The following is a 24788-nucleotide window of genomic DNA, read 5'->3' as shown; positions in this document are numbered from 1 at the left end:
GGCCGTGGCGGCGGAGGCTGCGGCGGAGGGAGCTCTGCGTCCTGCTCCCGCGGGCAGCGCGGCGCGTGCCCACCTGAGGACGGCCCCTGCCGTGTGCGCCCTGCGCGCTGCCCTCCTGCGGCCCGCTTGGGCGGGAGGAAAGTTTGCAGGATGCCCATCGCGCAGCTGCTGGAGCTATGGAAGAAGATCGAGGTGGAGCCCATGGAGATCGAGGTGGGTGGGCCGGGGCACGGGTGTGTGCGGGTGTGTGCCAGGAGCCCGGGAGTGCCGGGACTGACGGGAGTGACGGGGAGTGTCCGGGCTGCTGCGATCGCGGCTCACGGCTCCAGAGTGCTTGCACCCCCTCCCCCGGGCCCTCAACAAGTGGCTGCAAACAGTGCCTGGGGGGTCGTGTCGCCGTGGGGCGCAGGGGGCCGGGCGGGGCAGGATCCGCGCGGGTCGGGGCGTCCCTGCGTGCCGGGGTCGGGCACAGGCCCGCCAGTTCGCGCCCACGCCGTCCGCCTCAGAGGCTCTGCACAGACAGCGTCCCTGGCGGCTCACTCCAGGACGCGTGCGGGGACAGCCCGGCCTGTGCCAACAGCGGCTCCGTCCTCACAGGACGTCACCCAAGTGCCGCTGACAGGCGCCCGCCTGACGCCTGTCTGCTTCTTTGAGGAGACGTTTGGTTCTTAGAAAATGGCTGATGGCCTGGACCCTCGGCGAGGTCAGAGGGTGCTTCTCGGCCCCACGTGCCCGGAGGCCCCTGACAATTGAACGTTTGTTGGGGCGCAGGGGAGGGGGCAGCCCCAGGGCTCAGAGGGGAGGCCCAGGCGGGGGCTCTCGGGCTTCTGGAGTGTTGCCTCACCCTCAGGCGAGGCGAGATGGCGCAACACTGTCCATCGCGAGGGCGCTTCTCTGGTTTAGGGCCGGGGAGCACTGCAGGATGAGCACTCAGCCTGCCAGCCACATGCCCCACACGGGAAGGTTCTCAGGATGTTGGCGCTCGTGAAACAGGGTTAGCCCAGTGCTCCCGGGGCCTCTGCTGCCGCCCCAGAGCAGTGACCCAGGCTCCTGGGGCAGAGCCACAGCTCCCGCTGTCCCCACAAGGTCCCGTCGGAAATCCCGGCCCCTGTAGTTTTGCAGCTGATTCCCCTGTCGGGGCAGAGGACAGGCTCAGGGTCCTCCTGAGCAGACGCCCCCCCCCCAGACATGCTATTAGGGCCACGGTGACAGAGCTGAGCCAGATGGGCAGGGGAGGGGACCCCTTCCCCTTCGCAGAGGACTCAGAGACTGAGGCTGCAGTTACATTTCAAGGCGCCAAACTACATTCCCAAGTGTCCATGAAAATCTTGCGAGTTTGACTGCTCACACGTTATTGGTGCCCGCTCGAGCAAATCGATGAGCAACGGGATGACAGTGATACAGTGATACAGTGTTTAAAACAAGGTGTCACTGACAGGCGTACACCGGTAAGACTGGACTCCAGGTCACTAAATCTCATGGGAGCGACTGTCCGTTCCAGAGCTCAGGGAAGGGCCCTCAGCACAGGCAGCTGTGACCCTCAGGGTCTGTGAGGGAGTCACCCAGTGCCCTAGGGATTGGTCCCAGGGTCTGGCAGGGACTCACCGAGAGTCTGTGAGGGGCTCACCCGGGGTCTGTGAGGGGCTCACCCGGGGTCTGTGAGGGGCTCAACCGGGGTCTGTGAGGGGCTCACCCGGGGTCTGTGAAGGGCTCACCCGGGGTCTGTGAAGGATTCACCCAGGGTCTGTGAGGGGCTCACCAGGGGTCTGTGAGGGGCTCACCCGGGGTCTGTGAAGGGCTCATCCAGGGTCTGTGAGGGATTCGCCCGGGGTCTGTGAAGGGCTCATCCGGGGTCTGTGAGGGATTCGCCCGGGGTCTGTGAAGGATTCACCCAGGGTTTGTGAGGGGCTCACCCGGGGTCTATGAGGGATTCACCCAGGGTCTGTGAGGGATTCACTTAGGGTCCATGAGGGGCTCACCAGGGTCCATGAGGGGCTCACCTGGGGTCTGTGAGGGGCTCACCAGGGTCTGTGAGGGGCTAACCCGGGATCTGTGAGGGATTCACTTAGGGTCTGTGAGGGGCTCACCAGAGTCTGTGAGGGATTCACCCAGGGTCTGTGAGGGATTCACTTAGGGTCTGTGAGGGGCTCACCAGGGTCTGTGAGGGGCTCACCCGGGATCTGTGAGGGATTCACACAGCCAGCGCTGATGATTACTCTGAAATTTTAGGGTCTGTCTCTTACAAACTTTTAGCTCTTCTTGGTCCAGCAGTATGTGGATGATATTTTTTGAACAATACAATCATATAGCAGATGATAACAAATAACTGAAATCAGTACACAGCGTCACAGGGGCAAGGTGGGCTGGGGGGAGCCCTCTGCTGAGACTCGGACCCGAGCATCTCCCCCTCTTTTCCGGGAGCTGGCGAGACGCTGAAGGGGCTGCAGGACACAGGTCACTGGGCGTCAGCGGGTTTGTTATCTGGTTGTCTGCTCTGGAACTCGGGGTGGTGTCTTTGCCCCCATTAATGAGGTGAGTTGACAAGGAAGAATATGCTAATTAAAAAGCCTGGGGACATGAGGCCCCCACGGAATCGTGTGCGTGTGTTTATGTATATGTGTGTGTGACGTTCTAGTAAGTTCCATGGAGCAGTGGTGCCGTGTTCCCATACCCGTCCCGCTGGCCCTCTAGGCCAGTGTTTCCCAGTCGAGGACTGGACCACCTCCTTAAGCCCCAGGATATTCCAAGGGGGTGTCAACTCACACCCGCGTAAATGGGGCCACTGGGGCCAGCTGCAGCGCACCCAGGAGCTTGTGGGCGAAGCCGGGTGGCAGAGGCCTGCGGGCACCCTGGCACAGGCAGTAGCGGGCCGTCAGTTCCGGCCTTGGCCGAGTGCAGGCCTCTTAGAAGCAGTGGCCCGTGACTGCTTCTGGTGGCCTGGGACAAAGTCCCGGAATGCCAGTGGGTGTGCAGTGGTCCTCGTCCCTCTGGGGGCAGCGCTTAGACCCGGCTGAGGGTGGGGGAAACTGAGGCCGATGTCTGTGCTTGGCTAAGGTGCCTGAGGCAGCCCTGCGGGCCCTGTGTACCCGTCCTCGGCCAACTGGAGTCTCGGTCTCCCCAGAGCAACACTCGCGCCTCCAGGGGTGCCGGGCCGGGGTGGGTGGGCTGCATGGGGGTGGCCCCCGCACTGACCCTACTCTCTCCTGCCAGACTCCCGAGGAGGATCTGAGCGTGGACGTGGAGCCCATGCCTGAGGATGCCCCGGAAGAGGTAACGGCGCCCCCGGGGAGACGGGGAGGGTCACAGGGGCTGTGGGAAGCAGCCCAGACTCCTGAGCCTGCGGGCACCTCACTGTCTCCCTGAGCGGGGAAGGGACACTGCAGCCTGGGAAGTCCCGGCTTCTCTCTGGCCAGCGGCGCCCACAGCTGGCCCGCGGAGGGCTCAGGGCTCAGCCCCATGGAACGGGGGCTCGTAGGGATGGCTCTGGGGGTCTCTGGGGAGGCCTAGGGGACACTGAGGGACTCTGGGGTACCTGGGGACTCTACGGGGCTCTGGGAGTGTCCGGTGCACTGAGCCTGGGCCTAAGTCCCGGAAGAGCCGTGGAGTGGCCAGTGGCTGACTAGGAGACAGGGAGGCGCAGGGATCTGGCGCCCTGTGTGCTGAGGCAGAAGCACCTCCCTGAGGAGGCAGCTCAGCCGGCCGCGGCCCCGGCAGGACGGGGGCCAGAGAAGGGCGGGGGCGCAGGCAGCCCCGCGGGAAGGAGGGTCTGTCAGAGGCCGCCGAGGCTCAGCAGGGCCTGGAGACTAATGGGGCTTAGCACGGGGCAACACGGGGGCTGTACCTCAAACCTCAAGCTGGAGCTGTGTGACTCTCAGGACTTAAAATAGCCAAAGGTGTTGGGGGTGGAGGCTGGGAACTAAGGTGCTGCCTCACCTCTCAAACTTTCACGCTGCCACACACCTGGAATCCCCTCCTCAGACAGATCTCACTGTCCCCAGAACATCGTGTCAGATGGGCACACACCATCCCCTGTAACTCCTCTGTCAGACAGTCACACACTGTCCCCAGACTCCCCTGTCAGACAGTCACACACTGTCCCCAGACTCCCCTGTCAGTCACACACTGTCCCCCAGACTCTATCCTGTCAGACTGTCATACACTGTCCCCCAGACTCCCCTATCAGACAGTCACACACTGTCCCCAGACTCCCCTGCCAGACAGTCACACACTGTCCCCTAGACTCCCCTGTCAGACAGTCACACACTGTCCCCCAGACTCCCTTGTCAGTCACACACTGTCCCCCAGACTCCCAAGTCACACACTGTCCCCCAGACTCCCCTGTCAGACAGTCACACACTGTGCCCAGAACTCCCTTGTTAGTCACACACTGTCCCCAGAACGGCCCTGTCATCGCACCCTCTCCCCCGGCCCCTCCTGCCCCACTGGTGCTCGGTGGAGCCCGCCCAACCTGCTCTCAGGGGTCCTGCTCTGAGCAGACGGGGTTCACCCTGCCCCTGCCTGCTATTTCCCAAGCCCCACCCCCGCCCTGGGCAGAGCGGGGAGAGTCGGGGGCCTCGCCCTACTGCCCAGGTGAGGGGTACAGTGGGTGAAGGGCCCCAGGGCTGCAGGGAGAGTCTGGCCTGGGCCAGGCTGTGGTGTGGCCACCGAGAGGGCGGCTTGGTGCCACCTGCCCTCTGCTCCCCTCAGCTCTGGGTGCTGCACCGATGCATCTCCTCAGGGGGGCTCGGGGTGGGGCTCAGGGTGCTGTGGGAGAGGGGTCACAGGGCAGGAGAGGCCAGGGTCCTCCAGCGGGCCCTTCTCAGCGTGTACCTCTGTCCTGTCTGTCCGTCCTGGAGCCCTGCGGCCAGCTGTGGGCGGGAGACCCCAGCACCTGACTGGCCCCTCGCTGCAGCCTGTCATCTCCTCGCGGGGGCCAGCTGTGAGTCCTGAGGGGAGCCGAGAGGTGCCCTCAGTCTCCCCGAGTCTTAGACCCCAGGGCGGGCTGGGGTCACATGGCAGGGGTCTGCGTGCTCTGCAGACAGTGCTGCAGTGTCTCCCGGCGCGGGTCTGACATGGGCTACGGGTGCATCAGCGGCAGGTGAAGGGCCTGGCCTGGTGACCCGTGCTCTGGCCCGCCTTCATGTGGCCATGGAGGCACACAAGATCCACGTAGCGCCGCAGGGGTCGAAGGACAGAGTGTGGGGTCTGGGGACAGGCGGGGACAGTGGGGGGACAGGTGGGGACAGTGCAGGGGTCTGGGGACAGGTGGGGACAGTGCGGGGTCTGGGGACGGGGGGGACAGGCGGGGACAGTGGGGGGACAGGTGGGGACAGTGCGGGGGTCTGGGGACAGGTGGGGACAGTGCAGGGTCTGGGGACAGGCGGGGACAGTGCGGGGTCTGGGGACAGTCAGGGACAGTGAGTGCGGGGTCTGGGGACAGGCGGGGACAGTGGGGGGACAGGTGGGGACAGTGCGGGGTCTGGGGACAGGCAGGGTCTGAGTCAGAGTGTCAGACGTGGGGGGTCTGGCCCAGGCTGCCTCTGCTGGCCTTTTGCGTGCCAGGGCTGCCGAGCCCCTTGTCTCTTCTCTATCTGTCTGTCTGTCTGTCCGTCTGTGTGGGCCCCGCCCAGCGGTGCTCAGGGCTCACTCCTGGCTCTGCACAGGTGGCCTCAGGGACCCTATGGGCTGCCAGAATCAAACCCGGGTCGTCCACCCGGGAGGTCAAGCGCCTCCCTGCTGCGCTGTCTCCCTCCTGTCTGCCCACCCGCCCTGCTCCTGACCTGCCGTCCCTCTCTGGGGGTCCCGGCCCGGCCCAGAGCGGGGACCCGCCTCCCTGCAGCCAGCTCAGGGCTCGCCGCCTAGTCCGGGGTCTCACCCGCCTCTGCAGAGGGTCCGCAGGCTGCGGCACACCTGGTGGGCGGGCGCTGAGGGTCAGCTGTCCACGGCCAGCAGAGGGGCCGCCCCAGGTCTGCACGGAGCAGGGGCCCCGCCGTGCCTGCTGCAGGGCGCCTCGTCCTCTCGGGCTGTCCCTGGCAGGGGGCTGGGACAGACGCGGATGGCGGATGGCAGGCGGCAGGCCGGGCTGGGCAGGGCAGACACGCCTGTCCTCGGTGACCACCAGGGCGGGGGGTGCTCCGGCGGGCGCCCAGCCCCAGCAGAGACCCCTGAGGGTGCCTGGCCGGGGAGGCAGATCGGGGTCTTCCTCTCTGGCAACGGCCGTCGCTCCTGCCCCCGGTGGACGGCGTGTCCCTGGGCTGGAGGCCGCGGGCCACGGTCAGCACCGCCCGCTGGACCCCGGGAGAAACAGGCCCCTCTCGCCGCCTCCTCCTCTCCTGTGCTCTGGGGGCTGCGGTGGGCCGGGGCAAGCCCCCCTGTTGGCTCCGTCCTCCTCCCCGCGGCAGTCGTGGGCTCAGGAGCGGCCGCAGGCCCGAAGCAGCTCTGAGGCTCGTCAGCTAGGACAGACCCGCTTCAGGGGGCGCCCCGGCCACGTGGGGTCGGTCACGGGTCCAAGAAAGGTGTCTGAGCAACACCTGCTGACCTGGAGACCAGGGAAGACGGGCCTCAGGGCTCGCTTGAATTGACCTTTGACCTTAACACAGCAGCTGTTCGAGGCTCTCACAGCCCAGAGCAGCCTGGTCGGGGGAGCCCGAGGGTGGGGCAACAAGCGAGCACTGTGAGAGGGACCTGTCTGCCCCTTAGAGGCTGGGTCTCACAGAGATGCCCTCCCGGAAACAGTTCCGGGCTGGCCAGAGCTGGGGACATCGGGTTTCCGCGGACAAAGGGCTCGTCTCCGGTTACTGACCCAAACAGCCAGGCCCGGGCACGTTTGCCTGTGGTGGATGTGGGAGAACAGGGGGAGACGCAAACGGAAACCAGCGCGGGGCCGAGCCCGTCAGCCAAGGCCACCCCCAGCCGGCAGCCGCTGCTGACCTGAGACAGTCACTCAACAGACATGTTTGCGGACGAACACGCCACGCTTGTGTGCGGGGATGCTGGGGGGCCCTTCTCGGGGCGTAACGGGGGCGGGGGGGGCGGGAGGAGGGCGGCCCCGGGAGGCCCCGCAGGCCTGGGGGAGGGTGTGCCGTGAGGGGCTGGGGCAGCCCTGCTCCCGCCAAGGCTGGCGAGAGCTGTCTCAGGCGGCGACCGCACTGCCCTCATGTGAGCGGGGAAGCGGCTCCCGCCCCCGGGCAGTGAGCCGTGCATTCGGGCGAGCGCTGGCGAGAGCCAGGGGGCCACAGGGGCGGGGGGGAGCTTTGCTCACGCCTCCTGCTCCCGTGAAGCGAGCACCGTGCTGGGACACACGGCACACGAGCCTTCGCCCCCCTCCTGTGACGGCAAACCAGGGACAGTGACTAGCAGGAGAGCGATTTGCCACCCCCGCTGTGTCTCGGGCTAGAACGCTTCCCCGGGCGGGCGGGTTTGTGAAGGGCTGTTCCTCCCCAGGGCGCCAGGAAGACCAGCAGCAGCCCTGGCTGTGCTCAAGTGTGCACGTGTGTGTGCGTGTGTATGCTTAAGTGTGTGCGTGTGCACGTGTATGCATGTGTGTGTGCATGCATGTGTGGTCAAATGCATATGTGCGTGTATGCATGCTCAAGTGTGCATATGTATGCGTGTGTGCGTGTGAGCGTGTGCTGTGCTTGTCTCTGGAGGCTGGCCTTGCTCTGACCCCGCCTGGGCTCTGGGGCCCAGCGGTTGTGTCGTCTGTCCCAGGTGGACACCGCGTGGCTATAGCCCTGCCTGCAGACCACCCCAGGCCCCGTGTCCACTCCCGCTGCCCTTGCCCTGTCCGTGCTGCCCTTTCTGGCGCTGTGCCAAGGCCTCCCCCAGGACCAGCCTGAAGCAGGAGTGTGTCTGAGCACCTGGCCCGAGAGGCCTTCCGCCCGTCACTGCGTCCCCCACCCCGCCCCCCTCCTCCTGCCCGCCACGTCTGCTCCTGCATGCACCAACGGGCGAAGTCAAGGGCCCATGTGTACGGTGGGGGGACGCGGGGGGTGGTGGTGTCTTATGTCGGGGGGGTGCATTTGGTATTATGTGATGTGCACACGTGTGAGGGGCATGTTGGGTACCTGTGGTATGTGGTCTGTGGATGGGGAGTATATTGTGGTATATGTGTGTAGGATATGAGATGGGGGTGTGGAGATTGCTTTATGTTGTGATATGTGAAGTCTGAAGTGTGTATCTGTGTGGAGTCTGGTGTGTGTGTGTGTGTGTGGAGTCTGGTGTGTGTGTGTGGAGTCTGATGTGTGTGTATGTGGAGTCTGGTGTGTGTGTGGAGTCTGGTGTGTGTGTGGAGTCTGGTGTGTGTGTGTAGAGTCTGGTTGGTGTGTGTGTGGAGTCTGGTGTGTGTGTGGAGTCTGGTTGGTGTGTGTGTGGAGTCTGGTGTGTGTGTGGAGTCTGGTTGGTGTGTGTGTGGAGTCTGGTGTGTGTGTGGAGTCTGGTTGGTGTGTGTGTGTGGAGTCTGGTGTGTGTGTGTGGAGTCTGCTGTGTGTGTGGAGTCTGGTTGGTGTGTGTGTGTGGAGTCTGGTGTGTGTGTGGAGTCTGGTGTGTGTGTGGAGTCTGGTTGGTGTGTGTGTGTAGAGTCTGCTGTGTGTGTGTGTAGTCTGCTGTGTGTGTGGAGTCTGCTGTGTGCGTGTGTGTCTGTATGTCTGTGAGGCCACTCAATTATTTTCCATTGTTGTTTCCGTGTTGGGTTCAGGGCTCCTCTCGTGGCCGAGCTCCTGTGGCCTCCCCGTGGGCAGTGCTGCTGGGGGGCGCCTGGGGGGTGCAGGTCTGTGAGGAGAACACACTCCGGGCGGGGTGTCCACTGCGGGTCCAGGCGGGGGCACGCCTAGGTCCGGGCGGGGTGTCCACTGTGGGTCTGGGCGGGGTGTCCACTGCGGGTCCAGGTGGGGTGTCCACTGCGGGCCCAGGCGGGGGCAGGCCTGGGTCCTCAGTCACTGGCTTTACTCCACAGGCCCCCGTGGCCTCTCTGTCACGTGCTGCCCCTGGGGACGCTCTCTGCAGGGTCCCCAGAGAGGCCAGTCTGTGCTGGCTACACAGAGGACTTGTCCCGACAGGGGGGGGCACTGGCCTGAGTGGCCAGGGTCCTTGTGGGCAGTTTCCCGGTGGCTGCTGGACACGACCCTCCCTCACGCCTCCCAGAGCCGCTCCCGCTCCCTGTTGGGGCACATCAGCCCCGGGGCCTGTCCGGGGAGCAGCTCATGTTCGTGGCAGTGACGGAGCCATGCCTGGTGGGGGCGTGGCAGTACTGCCCGCCCCCCCGCCGGCTCACTGCCAGCACCGCTGACTCGGGCCCGACCCTTGGACCCCTGAAGGGACCCTACACGAGAGAGGAACCGGCTCGAGGCACGGTCAGGAAGAAGGACGCAGCGGGGACACACCCTGGAGCCCCGCCCACTGCCGGGCGCCCAGGGCTGACGCTGGAGCCCTCGTCCCCGAGCTCCGGTGCCCACCAGCCTGCGACAGGCGTGGCCAGCACTGCGGGCTCCGAGGACAGCGGCAGGGAGCAGCGGCCGCGCTGAGACGCCTGCGGGGACTGACCGTGGCTCTGGCGGCTGCCCCCGCCCACTGGGCCGAGCCCTGTCCAGCTGGAATGAGCCGAGACGCCGTGTCCGGGCCTCCACGGGGCCTTTGCAGGACACAGAGTGTCCGGGGACGCCGTTGCCCGGGGAGGGAGCTCCCTGAGGCTGACCCCAAGGCTCGGACAGTGGCTTGGGGCGGAGGCCAGGGCGGGCACTCACGCCCACCCTCGGGGACAGCAGGGGGGGTCCTGAGCCACGGCCGTGTGGCCTTTCCTGGACAAGGGGGCGGCAAGCGTCTCCGCCGGCTCCAGCGTGGCCCTTGGCCGGGACAGAGGGGACAGACGTTCACTGTGGCCTCGAGGGTCCCGTAGAGGGTCCCCTGGGGCCGGGGGCCAAGGGACGAGCGTGTGGGTAGGTGGGCGTTACAGGAAGTCCTGCCTGATTCACGGTACCTGGAGACCCTCTGCCTCACGGCCGCCCCCTCTCGGCCCGGAGCTTGGCCGGGTCCTGGGCCTCAGCGGGGCCTGAGGCGAAGGTGTCGCTGCAGCTGCGGCTGCTGTGCAGGTGGGCCACGGTGGGCACGCACCTGGCGCCCTGGAGTGAGTGCGCGGGAAGAGGCAGCTCTTCTGTCCATGGTGCTGACCGTCCTGCTGCCTGGGGCAGGCCGCACCTTCCTGCCGCGCCCAGGGCCTTGAACGAGTCGCTCGTCCCTCCAGCCAGTGTCCTGACCTCACGGGCACCCGCGGGGCCTGGGGAGGGACAGAGGGTGGACGTGCCGTGGGCGGGCCTGGCCTGGACTCGGTCTCCTAGCGTTAGAGCCCTCGGGTCTGACTGGACACTAGCCATGGGCGCACAGGGAAGGCCAAGACTAGACACAGGACGCAGGCTGCCGGCTGGGCAGGGCTGCCCCCTCGCCCCCACCCTGAGGGCTGGGCAGGGCTGACCCCTCACCCCCACCCTGCAGGCTGGCAGGGCTGACCCCTCGCCCCCACCCTGCGGGCTGGCAGTGCTGACCCCTCGTCCCCACCCCGAGGGCTGGGCAGGGCTGACCCCTCACCCCCACCCTGTGGACTGGCAGTGCTGACCCCTCGTCCCCACCCCGAGGGCTGGGCAGGGCTGACCCCTTGCCCCCACCCCGAGGGCTGGGCAGGGCTGACCCCTCGTCCCCACCCCGAGGGCTGGCAGGGCTGACCCCTTGCCCCCACCCTGCGGACTGACCCCTCACCACCAGAGAGCCGATGTCAGCTGACGTGAGACGACGTGAGGTGGCCCCGGTGCCCTGGCTAATCAGGGGGCAGACGGGTCCACATCCCTCCTGACGCCTTTCTCAGTCTTTTCCCCACCATCGTCCTTCAGTTTTGTTTCTTGTTTCTAGTTTTGTTTGTTTTTATTTTTCCTTTTTGGGTCCCACCCAGCGATGCTCAGGGGTTCCTCCTGGCTCTGCACTCAGGATCACTCGGGGCGGTGCTCGGGGGATCTGGGGGATGCCGGGGACCGAACAGGCCTGCCCGCTGTGCCGTCGCTCAGCCCTGGCCCCGTTAGTTCTGTCTCTTCCTTGTGCCCCTGCCGCCCGCGGCCCTCAGCCCGTGCCGGGCCCGTCCCTGCGGTTCCTCCTGCGACTGTGCAGACTGTCCTGGGCCCGGCTGTGCCGGCCGCGCCCACGGCCCTCCCGCTCCTCCACCACACGCGGGCGGAGGCCGTCTCCAGCTTCAAAGGCTCTTAAGAAAACAGCCACGGGGAGGGGGGAGGGGCCGGGATCCGCCTCTGGCTGCGGCAGCGGTTATGGGCGATTCAGGAGGAACGCTCTGCGCCTCTGCTCCCCGCTGTCAAGAGGCTCCTGTGATCTCTGCGTTGCATCCCGAGACACGCCCGCCTGCTCCTCTGGCGAGTGCTCTGGGCCAAGCCCCCGGCAGGAAATGGGGGCGGGGTCTCAGCACCAGCCACAGGGCCCCTGGGGGTCGCACTGCCCCATGGTGGCCCTTGGGAACCTCCCACCCAGAGGTGACTTGCTTCAGACACACGGTGACCCGGACCCTGTTTCCCGGCATGTCCCGGACACGTGTGTCCGAGGAGCTTCCCCAGCCGGCAGATTGGGCCTTGCGCCCCGTGAGATGGACACGGGCGCGTGGGAGAGGGAGAGGCCCGAGGCCCCAGGGCCAGGGAGCAGGTGACCTGTCCATGGCGCGTGGGCATGCGGCAGTGCTGACACGCGGTGGCCCAGTGCTGAGCCCCCCTCCCCCCAGCCTTTGTTCTAGGCCTCGGGGCACCGGGGAGGCCAAGCGAGCAGGGGGGAGCTGGCTGCCGGGCCCGTCCACAGCCCTCCCCGGGGCTGCCCCTTCCCTGCGACTCTCTTGGAAACGCCCCAGACTGTTGTCCCCGGCCCCCGGGGAGTATCCTCTGCTCGGGGCGGGCACCTTGTCCTGGTGCAGCTGGCGGGGAGCAGACCCGGGTGCAGTCCCCAAGACGCCCTGCCGGGAGCAGAGCCCGCCAGCGCAGAGAAGGCGCTGGGAGCCGCCCGCAGGGCAGGGGCACACAGCGCACACACCCGAGGGTGCAGAAGGAAGGGGGGTGGGCCTGGCGGCACCCCCTCTTCCCGAGTCCCACGGCCGATCCCCAGCCCTCGCAGGAGTGGGTGCCCTGGGCGGCTCCTCCCGGCACTGAGAAACTCAGTCCCCCCCCACCCCCAGCCAGGAGACCCGGGGCAGCTGCCTGGGGACAGGGAGCACAGGACCTGGCCCAAGACAGGAAGCAGAGCTGACCTTGGACCCACGCTGGCTGCCTGCTGGGCCCCGGGAGTCTGGCCAGGACTCCCTCGGGCCGCCGAGGCCTCCGGCCTGCACAGCCGGGAACCCTCCATCCGCCCGCCGTGCCGGGGCTCCCTTGCCCACCCGGTCGCTCATCCCTGCCCGGGCGCTGCCAGGATACGGTCCCCCGTTGGGCGTGCCTAGCTGCCCATGCCACTGGCTGGGCACGGCTGTGTCCCTCCACCCCGGGCGGGCCGTGCGTGTCTTTCACAGAGCCAGAGTCTGTGTTTGCCCGACGTTGCGTATGGGTAACAAATACGTGGAATCGAGCAGCATTCAATCATATTTTCATCATGCTCTCTTACTATAATCCCCCAAATCCTTACGGGTGTTTTTGGGGGGAAGTGGGGTGGTTTGGGGGCCACACCCGGAGGTGCTCAGGGCTTGCTCCTGGCTCTGACTCAGGGGTCACCCCTGACAGACTCGGGGCTCTATGGGGTGCCAGGAATGGAGCTTTGGAGGAAGCGCCTCACCCTGTCCCATCGAGCCCCCCCTCCTTGGACATTCTTGACAGCACAGTTCCAGGCGGGCTGGAGCGATAGCACAGCGGGTAGGGCATTGGCCTTGCACACGGCTGACCCAGGTTCGATTCCTCCGTCCCTCTCGGAGCTACCTAGAGTACCTTGCCCGCATGGCAGAGCCTGGCAAGCTCCCCGTGGCGTGTTTGATATGCCAAAAACAGTAACAACAAGTCTCACAATGGAGACGTTACTGGTGCCCGCTCGAGCCAATCGATGAACAACAGGATGACAGTGACAGTGACAGTTCCAGACAACTCTTGAGCCTCCTTGAAGAGTCCCAATTATTTATCTGTACCAACGTCAGTTGCAGGGTCTAAATGTAAATTATCAGTTATTCAGCATTGTAAAAAGTAAGAGGGGCTAGAGCGATAGCACAGTGGGGAGGGTGTTTGCCTTGCACGCGGCAGACCCGGGTTCGATTCCCAGCATCCCATATGGCCCCCTGAGCACCGCCAGGAGTAATTCCTGAGTGCAGAGCCAGGAGTAACCCCTGTGCATCGCCAGGTGTGACCCAAAAAGAAAAAAAAAAAAAGACAACATTTGCACATTTGCATTTGGACTTGAACCTGACCTTAAATCTTTGAATAAACTTTTCAGGAGATTTCTGGGTCCAAGAATTTGAATTTTTTAATATAAACATTCTTTTATGTTGTGGTTTGGTGTTTGTGGCACACCTGTCAGTGCTCAGGGCTGACTCCTGGCTCTGTGCTCAGGGGTCACTCCTGGCGGGCTGGCGGGGTGGGGGGTCATGGGCGGAGCCAAGCACCCAACCCGGCTCAGCCCCAGCCAGGCCAGCCCGAGCCTGCACTACCCCTCTGGCCTCCTGGACATGCTCTCACCTGGGCTCTCCCCTCAGGGCTGCCCCTCCCGGCCAGCCTCTCGCCCGCCTCTCTCCCGCCCCCTGGAGGCCGGCCTGAGCAGCAGCGCCTGGTCCACGCGTCCGTCCACCTCAGGAGCCCGAGGACCAGGGGTCCTTTTGGTTCTCTTCCCTTCGGAGGCGGGTGCTTTGGTCGCCCCTGTGGGAGATGGGCTCGTGTGCCGGCCTGGCGGGTGGGGGCTCCGGGCTCTGGTGCTCTCTCCCACCCTGCCCGGCGGGCACCCACCGGGCTCACCAGCCCTGAGACCTAGCGTGCGGGAGAGGAGCTGCACCAGGGCGCCCGTCCGCTCTCCCGCCCGACTCCCGCTCCCGCGGCCGTGGCTCTCCCGGTGGTCTCTGCGTCCCTGCGGAGCCCCTGGCAGCGGCTGCAGCCCGGCCGCCCCCGAATGCGTGGATTCGGGCTGAACGCGGGCGGGGCTCAGCCGGCCCCGGCAAGGGGGTCTCAGGCCGGGTGCTGGCGGCCCCGCTCTGAGGCGGTGGCTCCCAGGTGGGGGGCCCGGCCGTGGGACCCCGGCTGTGGGACCCCGGCCGTGGGGCCCGGCGGGCACTGCCCCCTGTCGGAGGCCAGGCGGGCTTTGGCTGGACCTGTGCAGCACGTGTGTCTCGCTGCCAGGGGCGCGTGCTGGCGCCCAGTCTGCTCTGCCCAGCTGTGGGTGTCACGGGCACCCCGACCCATCCCAGCCGTGCTCCCCTGGCCCCCCCCACCACAACGGCAAGAGCTGGAGGGTCCTGCTCTGGCCCCTGCTGCCCGAGCCCCGGGCTTTGGGGGCTAGTTCCCGAGGCGTGCCCTGCCGGCCCGTGTGTGTGTGTGTGTGTGTGTGTGTGTGTGTGTGTGTGTGTGTGTGTGTGCGCGCGCGCGCGCGCGCTCGAGGAGGTGCGGCCCTCGTGCTGTTCCGTGTGTGTGCACACGAGGTGGTGCCTGAATCTGCATCCTGAGCCCGAGAAGCCCACTCGCCTGCAGCAGAGCCGCAGCCCCCACAGGAAGGCACAGAGGGGCTTCTGGGCGGAGGCTGTGACGCTGTCCCTGGTCCTGAGACCCCATCCCCAACCCCGGGCCGAGCAGGAGACCCCCCAGCCGCAGGAGCCTCCTCGGTGTGTGGGGCTGGGCGCCACCTGGTGGCAGCCTCGAGGATCGCAACTGAGTCTGTCCTGGGCTCGTCAGAGCTCAGGGCAGGGGACTGAGGGCTGGGGGGGCTCAGGGCTGCGGTGGGGGGAGGCTGTACCCCGGGGGCCGGCCCGGCGGCAGGAGACGCGCCTCCATCTGTGCCGCTGAGCACCCCCTGCTCTGACAGGAGACTCACAGCCCCCCGGGGTCACCACAGAGGCTGGGGGCCAAGCCCTGAGCAGGGAAGCCAGTGTGTGTGTTGGGGGGGGGGGTCGCCCTACAGGCTGCGCTGGCACCGGAGAGGGGAGCAGCGGGGGTCGCCTGGGCAGGGAAGTGGCAGCTGTGGGGGTGTCGCCAGGGCAGGGGGCCAGAGGGAGGAGGGATTGGGGCCCAGGGGAGGAGGGATGTGGTCCCAGGGGAGGAGGGACGGGGCCCCAGGGGAGGAGGGATGGGGACTCAGGGGAGGAGGGATGGGGTCCCAGGGGAGGAGGGACGGGGCCCCAGGGGAGGAGGGATGGGGACTCAGGGGAGGAGGGATGGGGGCCCAGGGGAGGAGGGATGGGGGGCCCAGGGGAGGAGGGATTGGGGCCCAGGGGAGGAGGGATGTGGTCCCAGGGGAGGAGGGACGGGGCCCCAGGGGAGGAGGGATGGGGACTCAGGGGAGGAGGGATGGGGTCCCAGGGGAGTAGGGATGGGGGCCCACGGGAGCAGGGATGTGGTCCCAAGGGAGGAGGGACGGGGGCCCAGGAGAGGAGGGATGGGGGCCCCAGGGGAGGAGGGACGGGGTCCCCCAGGAGGGGTCAGGGACCAGAGCCCAGGTCTCAGCAGACGCGGTGGGAGCGGGTGCCTGTGTCTGAGTCCGGAGGGTTAGCATCCCAGGATCTGCAGCTGTCCAGCAGCTGCCCAGTGCGTCCTCACTCGCGGCTCACCCTGGCCCCTGTCCTGAGAGCACAGGAGTGGGCGGAGCTGAGCCCAGCCCCGCTGGACCGTGTGAGTGGAGAAGGGGGAGGCCCGGGGTCCCTGCTGGGCCCCACTGGGTGCAGGCGTCCCTGGGGTGACCCGACACTGCCCTTGAGCAGGTCCAGCAGCCACTGAGCTGGGGGCCCTGGACTCGCAGCGGCCCGGCCCCGGCCTGGCTTGTGCCCTGCTGACCAGTGGGACACGGCAAGCTGAGGGGGCAGTGTCCCCCGAGCACAGTGATGTGAGTCCTGCCGAGACCAGGCCTGGGGCTAAGTGGGAACCTCTCCCTCCTCTCGACAGGCTCAGTGTGACCTGGAGTTGCCCGAGGCCCAGCCAGCTGCAGTGGAGGAGGTAAGAGGAGAGCGGGCGGCCGGGACTTCCCCCTGGAGATGCAGGCGGGGGCCGTCTGCTTCAGGGTCCCCGCGGTCCAGCCCTGGCCGTGGTGCCCTCTGCGGGGCGGGTGTCCAGAGCCCACCCTGGCCGTGGTGCCCTCTGCGGGGCGGGTGTCCAGAGCCGGCCCTGGCCACGGTGCCCGCTGCGGGGCGGGTGTCCAGAGCCCACCCTGGCCACGGTGCCCGCTGTGGGGCGGGTGTCCAGAGCCCACCCTGGCGTGGTGCCCGCTGCAGGGTGGGTGTCCAGAGCCCACCCTGGCCGTGGTGCCCTCTGCGGGGCGGGTGTCCAGAGCCTGGCCCTGGCCACGGTGCCCGCTGCGGGGCGGGTGTCCAGAGCCCACCCTGGCCACGGTGCCCGCTGTGGGGCGGGTGTCCAGAGCCCACCCTGGCCGTGGTGCCCGTTGCGGGGCGGGTGTCCATGCGTGGGCTGCCTCCTCGCCCAGAGGTGTGGTGCTGCCGAGTGGACACTGACCTGGGACCATGGTGCTGGGCAGGCTGAGGGGGTCTGACTCGGGGGCACTGGCGGGGACACTGAGGCACACACCAGGACCTGCCCGTGCAGGGTGGGTCTGCCCCCCCTGCGGGGCCAGCCTGGGCAGCAGCTCCCTGGGGTTGGCCCTGCCAGGTCCTTCCTGCTGGACGCGGGATTCTGACCCCTCAGCCAGCTGTGAGCGTGAAGGGCGGGGTAGGGGCAGACGCGTGGCCCAGCGGCCTTGGGGCCTGGGCGGTGGCTGTCCTGATGCCTCAGAGCACAGGATGCAGCGACCGCGGCTCCAGGCAGGGCCACGGCCAGCGTCCAGGCCCGGCTCACGGGACGCAGAGACAGAGGGAGCCCCATGGAGGCTTTCCCGGCGTGGCTGACCCGCTCACCCCGTCCCTCGAGCTTGGGACTCCCCTCTCGAGGCTGTACCGAGACGCTCCGGCCGCCGTCCTCTGCCAGAGGCCGATTTCCTCCTCAGACGGGACGTGGGGTCCGCAGAGTGACGTGCTGGGGGCCGGGCAGCGGCCTGAGCCCGTCTCCCCCCGCGGCGACAGTGGCGCGGGTGTCTGTGTGTGTCTGAGCGAGGCCGGGCAGCCCGGGTGGGCGAGTGGCTGGCCGAGGACCAGGAGGAAGCCCTGCTGATGCTGGTGGGTCACGGCACCTCCCCAGAGCGTCCACCCCGAGCTCCTCTCCTGGCGAGAGGCCCCGTGAGTGTGGGGGCAGAGCTGGGTGGGGGCGCCCTGTCCACAGCGGGGGCCAGGACCAGGATGCTCCGGCCTCAGAGGAGAGAGAGGTGGTCTGCTGCGGTTGCCATGGCAACGTGTCCACCCACGTCCACCTGCAGCCCAGAGCAGCGGAGCCGGCGGTTCCCTCGGGGCGGCCGGAGAGCAGAGCCCCCAGGGTGTGGACGCACGTTCAGGAGCTGGACGCCAGGTCCAGGGGCCCCTGGGGAGCAGGGGCAGCCCCGCAGGTGCTGGGCGGCCCCGGCCAGCCGGACAGAGGTTGGTGCCGGGAAGGCAGGGGCCGGGCCGAGCTCCCTCCCTGGGCCCGGGATGGACAGGACCAACATCTCCCGCCCTGCGGTTCCACAGAACTGTCCCCTCATGCTGCCCCTGAGACCACAGGCAGAACCGCCCGGTCCAGTTCACACACTTCCTCTAGCCTTCCACCCGCTCAGGGAACAGCAGCCCCCAGCCTGCGTGGCCTGTCCCCACTCTCATTCCTCACTGGACACGCCCCTCACATCGCCACACGCACACACACATGTGTAATCAGCACACACGTGCACACCTGTACTCACAGTCACACGCATGTGTGCAGACAGGCTCACACTTTCCCATACCTGTGCTCCCACAATGCTCTCACTCATGTGTACACATGTATACATGCACACCATGCTTATCCATACGTGTACTTGCCTGAGTATACACTCAACATGCATAGGTTCACACAGACTTATGTGCACCCTCACACATGTGCTCGCACCCACTCTCACTCATGTGAACACAGGCACACATGTGATCACACATGCACACCCACACATGTACACACAGTATGCTTATGTGCACAGATGTACACACATGTGTCATGCCTACACACATATGCACACATGCACATAGATGAGACAAGAGACTCCCACGCTGTTGCCTCGGCCAGAGGGTGAACACGAGCTTCCCGTCTGCACCTGAGCCCGAGTGAGTGCGGCTCAGCAGCTGCCAACACTGGACAGCCACGTCCTTGGTCAGCGCCGCCAAAGCCCACAGGCAGACTCGGCGCCGAGTGCGGCGTGTGTCCAGGGGGTCCAGTGTGGGGTCCAGAGGGTGTCCAGCACGGGGGGCAGCGTGGGCTCTAGTGTGAGGGCATGTCGGGGAGATGTCCAGGGCGGGGTTCGGTGTGTCTCCAGGGGGCGTCTGCGGGTCCCTGGGTGGTCTCCAATGTGGTGTCCAGTGTGGGGCCCAGTGTATGTACTGGTGTGTGTCCAGTGAGTGTCCAGTGAGTGTCCAGTGTGGGACCTAGCTGTGTGTCTGGTGTGTACCCGTGTTTGCAGTGAGTGTCCGTGTAGGGGCCCAGCTATGTGTCTGGTGTGTACCCGTGTTTGCAGTGAGTGTCCGTGTAGGGCCCAGCCTGGCGCCCCGTGTGTCCAGCCTGGGGTTGTGACGCGTCTCAGGAGTGTCCGGGCTGGGTCAGACACGAGCCGTAGCTGCAGCTGTGCCATGAGGCCATGGAGGGGACAGTCACGTGGCGGGGGGACAGCTGGGCGGACGAGGAGACCAGGCATTGGGCGTTACTCCGAGGGTCCAGCTGCCGGCAGTGCTCAGCCCGGGGCAGCACTCGGGCAGGCAGGGGCGCCGGGGAGAGGGGCGGAGGGGCCCGTGGCTGCAGGAGGGCCTCGTGTCCCAGAACTCTGTGGAGTCTGGACCGGCCATCACGGCGGAGACGGGACAGGCGAAGGTAGAGTTCCGGCTCCCCTGAGCGGACACACCTGCACCCTGCAGCCTGTCCCCTGCTCGCTGCCGCCGTCGTCCCCGCGTGGGGAGGGTGGACACAGATTTGGCCCCGCCCGCCCCCGCTCACTGCCTGGTCCCGAGGCCACGGCCTGCGCTGCCCCCTCCCGGCCACCCGTCCACGCCCGCAGACGGCACTCCCCTCTGCTCCTCCTGCGCCCGTCCCCCGAGGCGCGTGTTTTGAAAGCCGGGGCTGCCTGGGCCCCTGGGTGCCCGGTGCTCCCCCGGGGCCCTCCCAGGCCACACGCAGCCGCGGTTGCCAAGCTTCGGGCGCGCGCGCGGCCGCCCATGGCCCAGGACCGGCCAGCTGTGCGGCAGGCCTGGGGCCCCCCCGACCCGGCAGGACTGGGCGCTCCCGACACCGAGCAGGTAAGGGCCCGCACGCACACCCCTGCGGCGGGAGACATCCCGGGGCCCCGAGGGAGCTGCCCGCTGTGGGGCCAAGGCTGCACAGGACGCAGACAGGGGAGCGGCTGGGAGGGCAGGGGAGGGGTGCGGGTGGGGGGACCAGGACACGCAGCAGCCCGGGCACGCAGCACAAGCACTGGAGTACGGGGTTCATACCATATGCTGGAGTAACAAGGGTGGGCCGGAGTAACGAGAGCCTCAGCCCTCCTGTGCTGGAGGAACGAGAGCCTCATCCCCTCCTGTGCTGGAGTAATAAGGGTCTCACCCCCTCCTGTGCTGGAGGAACGAGGGTCCCACCCCCTCCTGTGCTGGAGGAACGAGGGTCTCACCCCCTCCTGTGCTGGAGAAACGAGGGTCTCACCCCTCCTGTGCTGGAGTAATGAGGGTCTCACCCCTCCTGTGCCGGAGTAACGAGGGTCTCACCCCCTCCTGTGCTGGAGTATCAAGGGTCTCAGCCCTCCTGTGCTGGAGTAACGAGGGTCTTACCCCTCCTGGGCTGGAGTAACGAGGGTCTCACCCCCTCCTGGGCTGGAGTAACGAGGGTTTCACCCCCTCCTGGGCTGGAGGAACGAGGGTCTCACCCCTTCCTGTGCTGGAGGAACGAGGGTCTCACCCCCTCCTGTGCTGGAGGAATGAGGGTCCCACTCCCTCCTGTGCTGGAGGAACGAGGGTCTCACCCCCTCCTGTGTTGGAGTAACGAGGGTCTCAGCCCTCCTGTGCTGGAGTAATGAGGGTCTCACCTCTCCTGTGCTGGAGTAATGAGGGTCTCACCCCCTCCTGGGCTGGAGTAACGAGGGTCTCAGCCCTCCTGTGCTGGAGGAACGAGGGTCTCACCCCCTCCTGGGCTGGAGGAACGAGGGTTTCACCCCCTCCTGTGCTGGAGGAATGAGGGTCCCACTCCCTCCTGTGCTGGAGGAACGAGGGTCTCACCCCCTCCTGTGCTGGAGTAACGAGAGTCTCAGCCCTCCTGTGCTGGAGTAATGAGGGTCTCACCTCTCCTGTGCTGGAGTAATGAGGGTCTCACCCCCTCCTGTGCTGGAGTAACGAGGGTCTCAGCCCTCCTGTGCTGGAGGAACGAGGGTCTCACCCCCTCCTGGGCTGGAGGAACGAGGGTCTCACCCCCGTAGCTGGAGTGACGAGTGACATGCCGTCCCCCGTGTGCTGGAGGACGGACACCCCTCTCCATTGCTGTGTGCAGGGGGAGTGCGGCCCTCCTCCCCTCGGCCTGGGGCTGTGCGTGCTGGGGACTGAGGGGCTCACACAGCCCTTGTGTTGGAGTGAGGACCGTCAAACCCCCCACCCCAGGGAGCAGGGAGTGGGGGCACACACAGCCAGGAGGCCCACAGGGCCGGGAGCGGGGAGGGGGCTCACGCAGCCCGGGAAAAGCACACGGTTGGGAGCGGGGAGGGGGCTCACACAGCCCGGGAAAAGCACACGGTTGGGAGCGGGGAGGGGGCACACACAGCCGGGAGGCCCACAGGGCCGGGAGCGGGGAGGGGGCTCACGCAGCCCGGGAAAAGCACACGGTTGGGAGTGGGGAGGGGGCTCACACAGCCACCTGCAGCCTGACTGTTGCTGCGGTACCGGGAACCTGCCCTTACAGCTGTCGGCCCCACCCCTGCTCTTGATGGGGCGGGCGTGCGGGTGCAGAGATGGGCCTGGAAAGGCCTCCCTGTGCCCCGGCCACAGCTGCTGTGGGGTGCAGGGCCCCAGCCTGCCGCAGGCCTGCAGTGTGGCCCCCTAGCCTCGTCCTCCCGGGAGCTCTGGCCACCACGGCCCTGGGGTCCTGCTCTGGGCCCCGCGCGTGGCAAGCTGGCCGTGGGCAATGCCCTTCCTGGCCATCCTGCAGCTCCGGCAGCATCCGGGGGCAGGTGAGGGCCTCGCCCCTGCCACCCCCTTCTGGAAGCGTCTGGGGACGGGCAGCAGCCCCAGGTGATGGCAGCGTGTGCCCATGTGGGGCCCTGTGGCCGGCAGGGCACAAGGGGCTCCAGGGCACGGAGGAGGGGTGAGGAGAGGCTGCAGGGCAGAGCGGGCGGGAGGGGGTTGCCCAGGCCTGGGTGAGGCAGCGAGGGGGCCCCAGCGGGTCAGGAGGCACACCCCCACTCCTGCCTGTCTCCAGCTGAGCCCGGCAACCCGCACACCTGGTCCCAGCAGTCTAGCCCCTCCCCCGCGCCTGTGTCCGCCCCGAATCAGCTTGGGCAGAGGAGGGTCGCACCCAGGCCCGAGTCTGCAGGGGCACAGGCCACTTAGGGCGCTCTGTGCCCAAGGCCAGGCACGGGGCTCTGCCCCCGCACCCCTACCCACCCCATCCCACCCCCATTCCTCTCCCCCATCCCTGCAGTGTGTCTGGGTGTCTGGTCACTGGCCCAGGCCACAGCTGCAGAGAGGACTGAGCGTCCCTGGACAAAGGTCAGGAAAGGTCTGGGCTGGTGGCACATCTGGGCACAACTGGCTGGACCCAGGAGCATCTCAGGCCTGATGTCCCTGTCCCAGGCCCCGATGTCCCTGTCTCAGGCCCCAATGTCCCTGTCTCAGGCCCCGGTGTCCCTGTCTCAGACCCCGATGTCCCTGTCCCAGGCCCCGGTGTCCCTGTCCCAGGCCCCGATGTCCCTGTCTCAGGCCCCGATGTCCCTGTCTCAGGCCCCGATGTCCCTGTCCCAGGCCCCGATGTCCCTGTCTAAGACCCCGATGTCCCTGTCCCAGGCCCCGATGTCCCTATCTCAGACCCTGATGTCCCTGTCTCAGGCCCCGATGTCCCTGTCTCAGATCTGATGTCCCTGTCTCAGGCCCTGATGTCCCTGTCTCAGGCCCTGATGTCCCTGTCCCAGGCCCCGATGTCCCTGTCTCAGGCCCCGGTGTCCCTGTCCCAGGCCCTGATGTCCCTGTCTCAGGCCCCGATGTCCCTGTCCCAGGCCCTGATGTCCCTGTCCCAGGCCCCGATGTCCCTGTCTCAGGCCCCGATGTCCCTGTCCCAGGCCCTGATGTCCCTGTCTCAGACCCTGATGTCCCTGTCTCAGGCCCCTGATGTCCCTGTCTCAGACCCTGATGTCCCTGTCTCAGGCCCCGATGTCCCCGTCCCAGGCCCTGATGTCCCTGTCTCAGGCCCCGGTGTCCCTGTCTCAGGCCCTGGTGTCCCTGTCCCAGGCCCTGATGTCCCTGTCTCAGGCCCCGATGTCCCTGTCTCAGGCCCTGGTGTCCCTGTCTCAGGCCCTGATGTCCAGGTCTCAGGCCCCGGTGTCCCTGTCTCAGGCCCTGTTGTCCCTGTCTCAGGCCCTGATGTCCAGGTCTCAGACCTTGATGTCCACGTTTCAGACCCAGGTGTTTGGGCCATAGTGAGCTGCAATGGGGATGAGTGTCCTATCCTAGGGGTCTTCTGGAGCCCCCTGGGTGCAGACGGGTCAGTGGCTGGTCCCCAGGAGTGGGTCCTCACCTGGGTTCATGGGTTCATGGGGATGGTGAGAGTCACATGTCGGGGGTCTGTAATACCGGCCACGTGTGTTTGGGGGTCTGTAATATTGGCCACGTGTCAGGGGTCTATAATACCAGCCATGAGTCGGGGGTGGGCGCGGGGGGTGTCTGTGTTACCAGTCATGAATTGGGGGATCTGTAATACCACTCTGTGTCTGGGGGGTCTGTAATACCGGCCACATGTCGGGGGTCTACAACACTGCCACTTGTCGGGGCGGGAGGAAGGGAGGCCTCTAATACGGGCCAGGTGTCGGGGTTTGCAGTACTGGCGGGATTGGGTCTGTAGGACCCCCGGGCTCGAGCTGCTTTCCAACAACTTCCTCCTGCCACCCCCCTGTATTGAGTATTGGCGTGTCAATACAGACCATGGGCACTACCACAGGCATGGCCACGGGCACAGACCTCCAGCAGTCAGCGTGGAACCCGCTCAAAGGGCCTGAGGCACGAGGCCCGGCCTCCGTCCGGGGATGGTACAGGTGCCGCCTGTCTGGTTTCACCCACGTGGCTGGTGCTGCTCTGGACAGGGGGTCATATCAGGCCCTGCCACCCTGGGCCAGCCTTCAGAGGGCGGGAGAGGGTGTGGACGAGGCTTCGTGTGTGGCGGACCGCTGCCCTGGGCAGGATGGGGGCGGAGGGGATGCTGCTCTCCCCGCGGTGTCCGGCCGGCCAGGGGGCCTGCCTCTGCACGTGGGTGCACAGGGCGGCACAGGCTGCGGGACCTTGCCTGCTGCTATGCCCCCCCAGCTCGCGGGGCCTCGGCGGGGCTGAGTCCAGGCAGGACAGACTCCCAGGGCGTGGGCAGGGGCCGAGCCGCAGAGGAAGACCCAGTTCTTACGGCCTAGCTGGGCGGCTCGGGGGTGTAGACGCCGGCAGGACTCTGTCTTGGCGGCTGCCCCGCCCCCCGCCCCCCCCCTGCGTGGCCCCCCTCGGTGCGCCCGCGGGCGCAGGCTGGCAGGCAGCAGAGCAGGTGTCCTCCTGGCAGCCCCCGGGCGCGGCTTAGCAGCCCTAAATTAGGAGTGACCCCGCGGCGGGGCTGAGGTCAGCGACTGGAGCCAGCAGGGCTGCGGGCAGAGGACCTAGGCCACGGCGCACCCTCGCACCCGCCCCCACGGGACCCCCGTCCAGACATGCTCTCTCGGGTCCGTCGGGCCGTCTCCAAGGCCTACGCGGCCCTGCTCGTAAGTGCCCGCGCCCGCGTGCCCGGCTCCCCTCCCCGGCCTCGCGTGGGGCCTGCAGGAGGGACCCCAGGGGGCTGCCGCTCCGTTCCGTCCCTGCAGGGGCCGCTCACGGGGAGCACCGAGGGGCTGTCGCGTCTCCTCACACGAGCAGGACGCGCTGGGCGGGCTCCCGGGGCTGTGCTCACGGAGTTCTCTCCTTCCTGTATCCCCCTCCATGGCGCCACCCACTGTGCTCCCCGCCCCCTCCCCGTGCTCCCTACCCCTCCCTGGTGCTCCCTACCCCTCTCTGGTGCTCCCACACCCCTCCCTGGTGCTCCCACACCCCTCCCCTGTGTCCCACAACCCTCCCCTGTGCTCCCACCCCCCTCCCCCTGCACCCACCTCCCTCCCCCTGCACCCACCCCCCTCTCTCTGTACGACTCTCCTCCCCCTTGCCATGCTCCTCTCCCCATCCTCCGCACACACACTGTGCTGGGCAGAGCCCGCAGCGAAGGTCCTGGGAGTCAGCCCTGGCCGGGCTACAGGGCGAGGCTGTGTGAAGGGGTCACCAGCTGGGGGTCCTGACCCGG

General features: G+C 67.1%; 1 protein-coding gene across 3 annotated transcripts in view; it reads left to right on the top strand.

Moving 5' to 3' along the window:
* The window catches only part of RPS6KA2 (ribosomal protein S6 kinase A2), a 67213-nt gene continuing 42425 nt past the window's right edge, over positions 1 to 24788 (top strand). Inside the window, exons 1-3 of one of the 3 annotated variants that reach the window (XM_055135147.1) lie at positions 1 to 213; positions 3211 to 3270; positions 16089 to 16139. In XM_055135147.1, the coding sequence (XP_054991122.1) occupies positions 151 to 213; positions 3211 to 3270; positions 16089 to 16139 (174 nt within the window). In that variant the 5' untranslated portion in view covers positions 1 to 150. The remainder of the gene's footprint in view (positions 214 to 3210; positions 3271 to 16088; positions 16140 to 24788) is intronic. The other 2 variants (XM_055135146.1, XM_055135145.1) reach the window with 2 other exon arrangements.

The sequence above is a fragment of the Sorex araneus genome, chromosome 4 (genome assembly GCF_027595985.1).
Source record: "Sorex araneus isolate mSorAra2 chromosome 4, mSorAra2.pri, whole genome shotgun sequence".
Classification (NCBI taxonomy): Eukaryota; Metazoa; Chordata; class Mammalia; order Eulipotyphla; family Soricidae; genus Sorex; species Sorex araneus.
The sequence above is the reverse complement of the archived record's forward strand: the minus strand, read 5'-3'. Positions and strand labels throughout refer to the sequence as shown.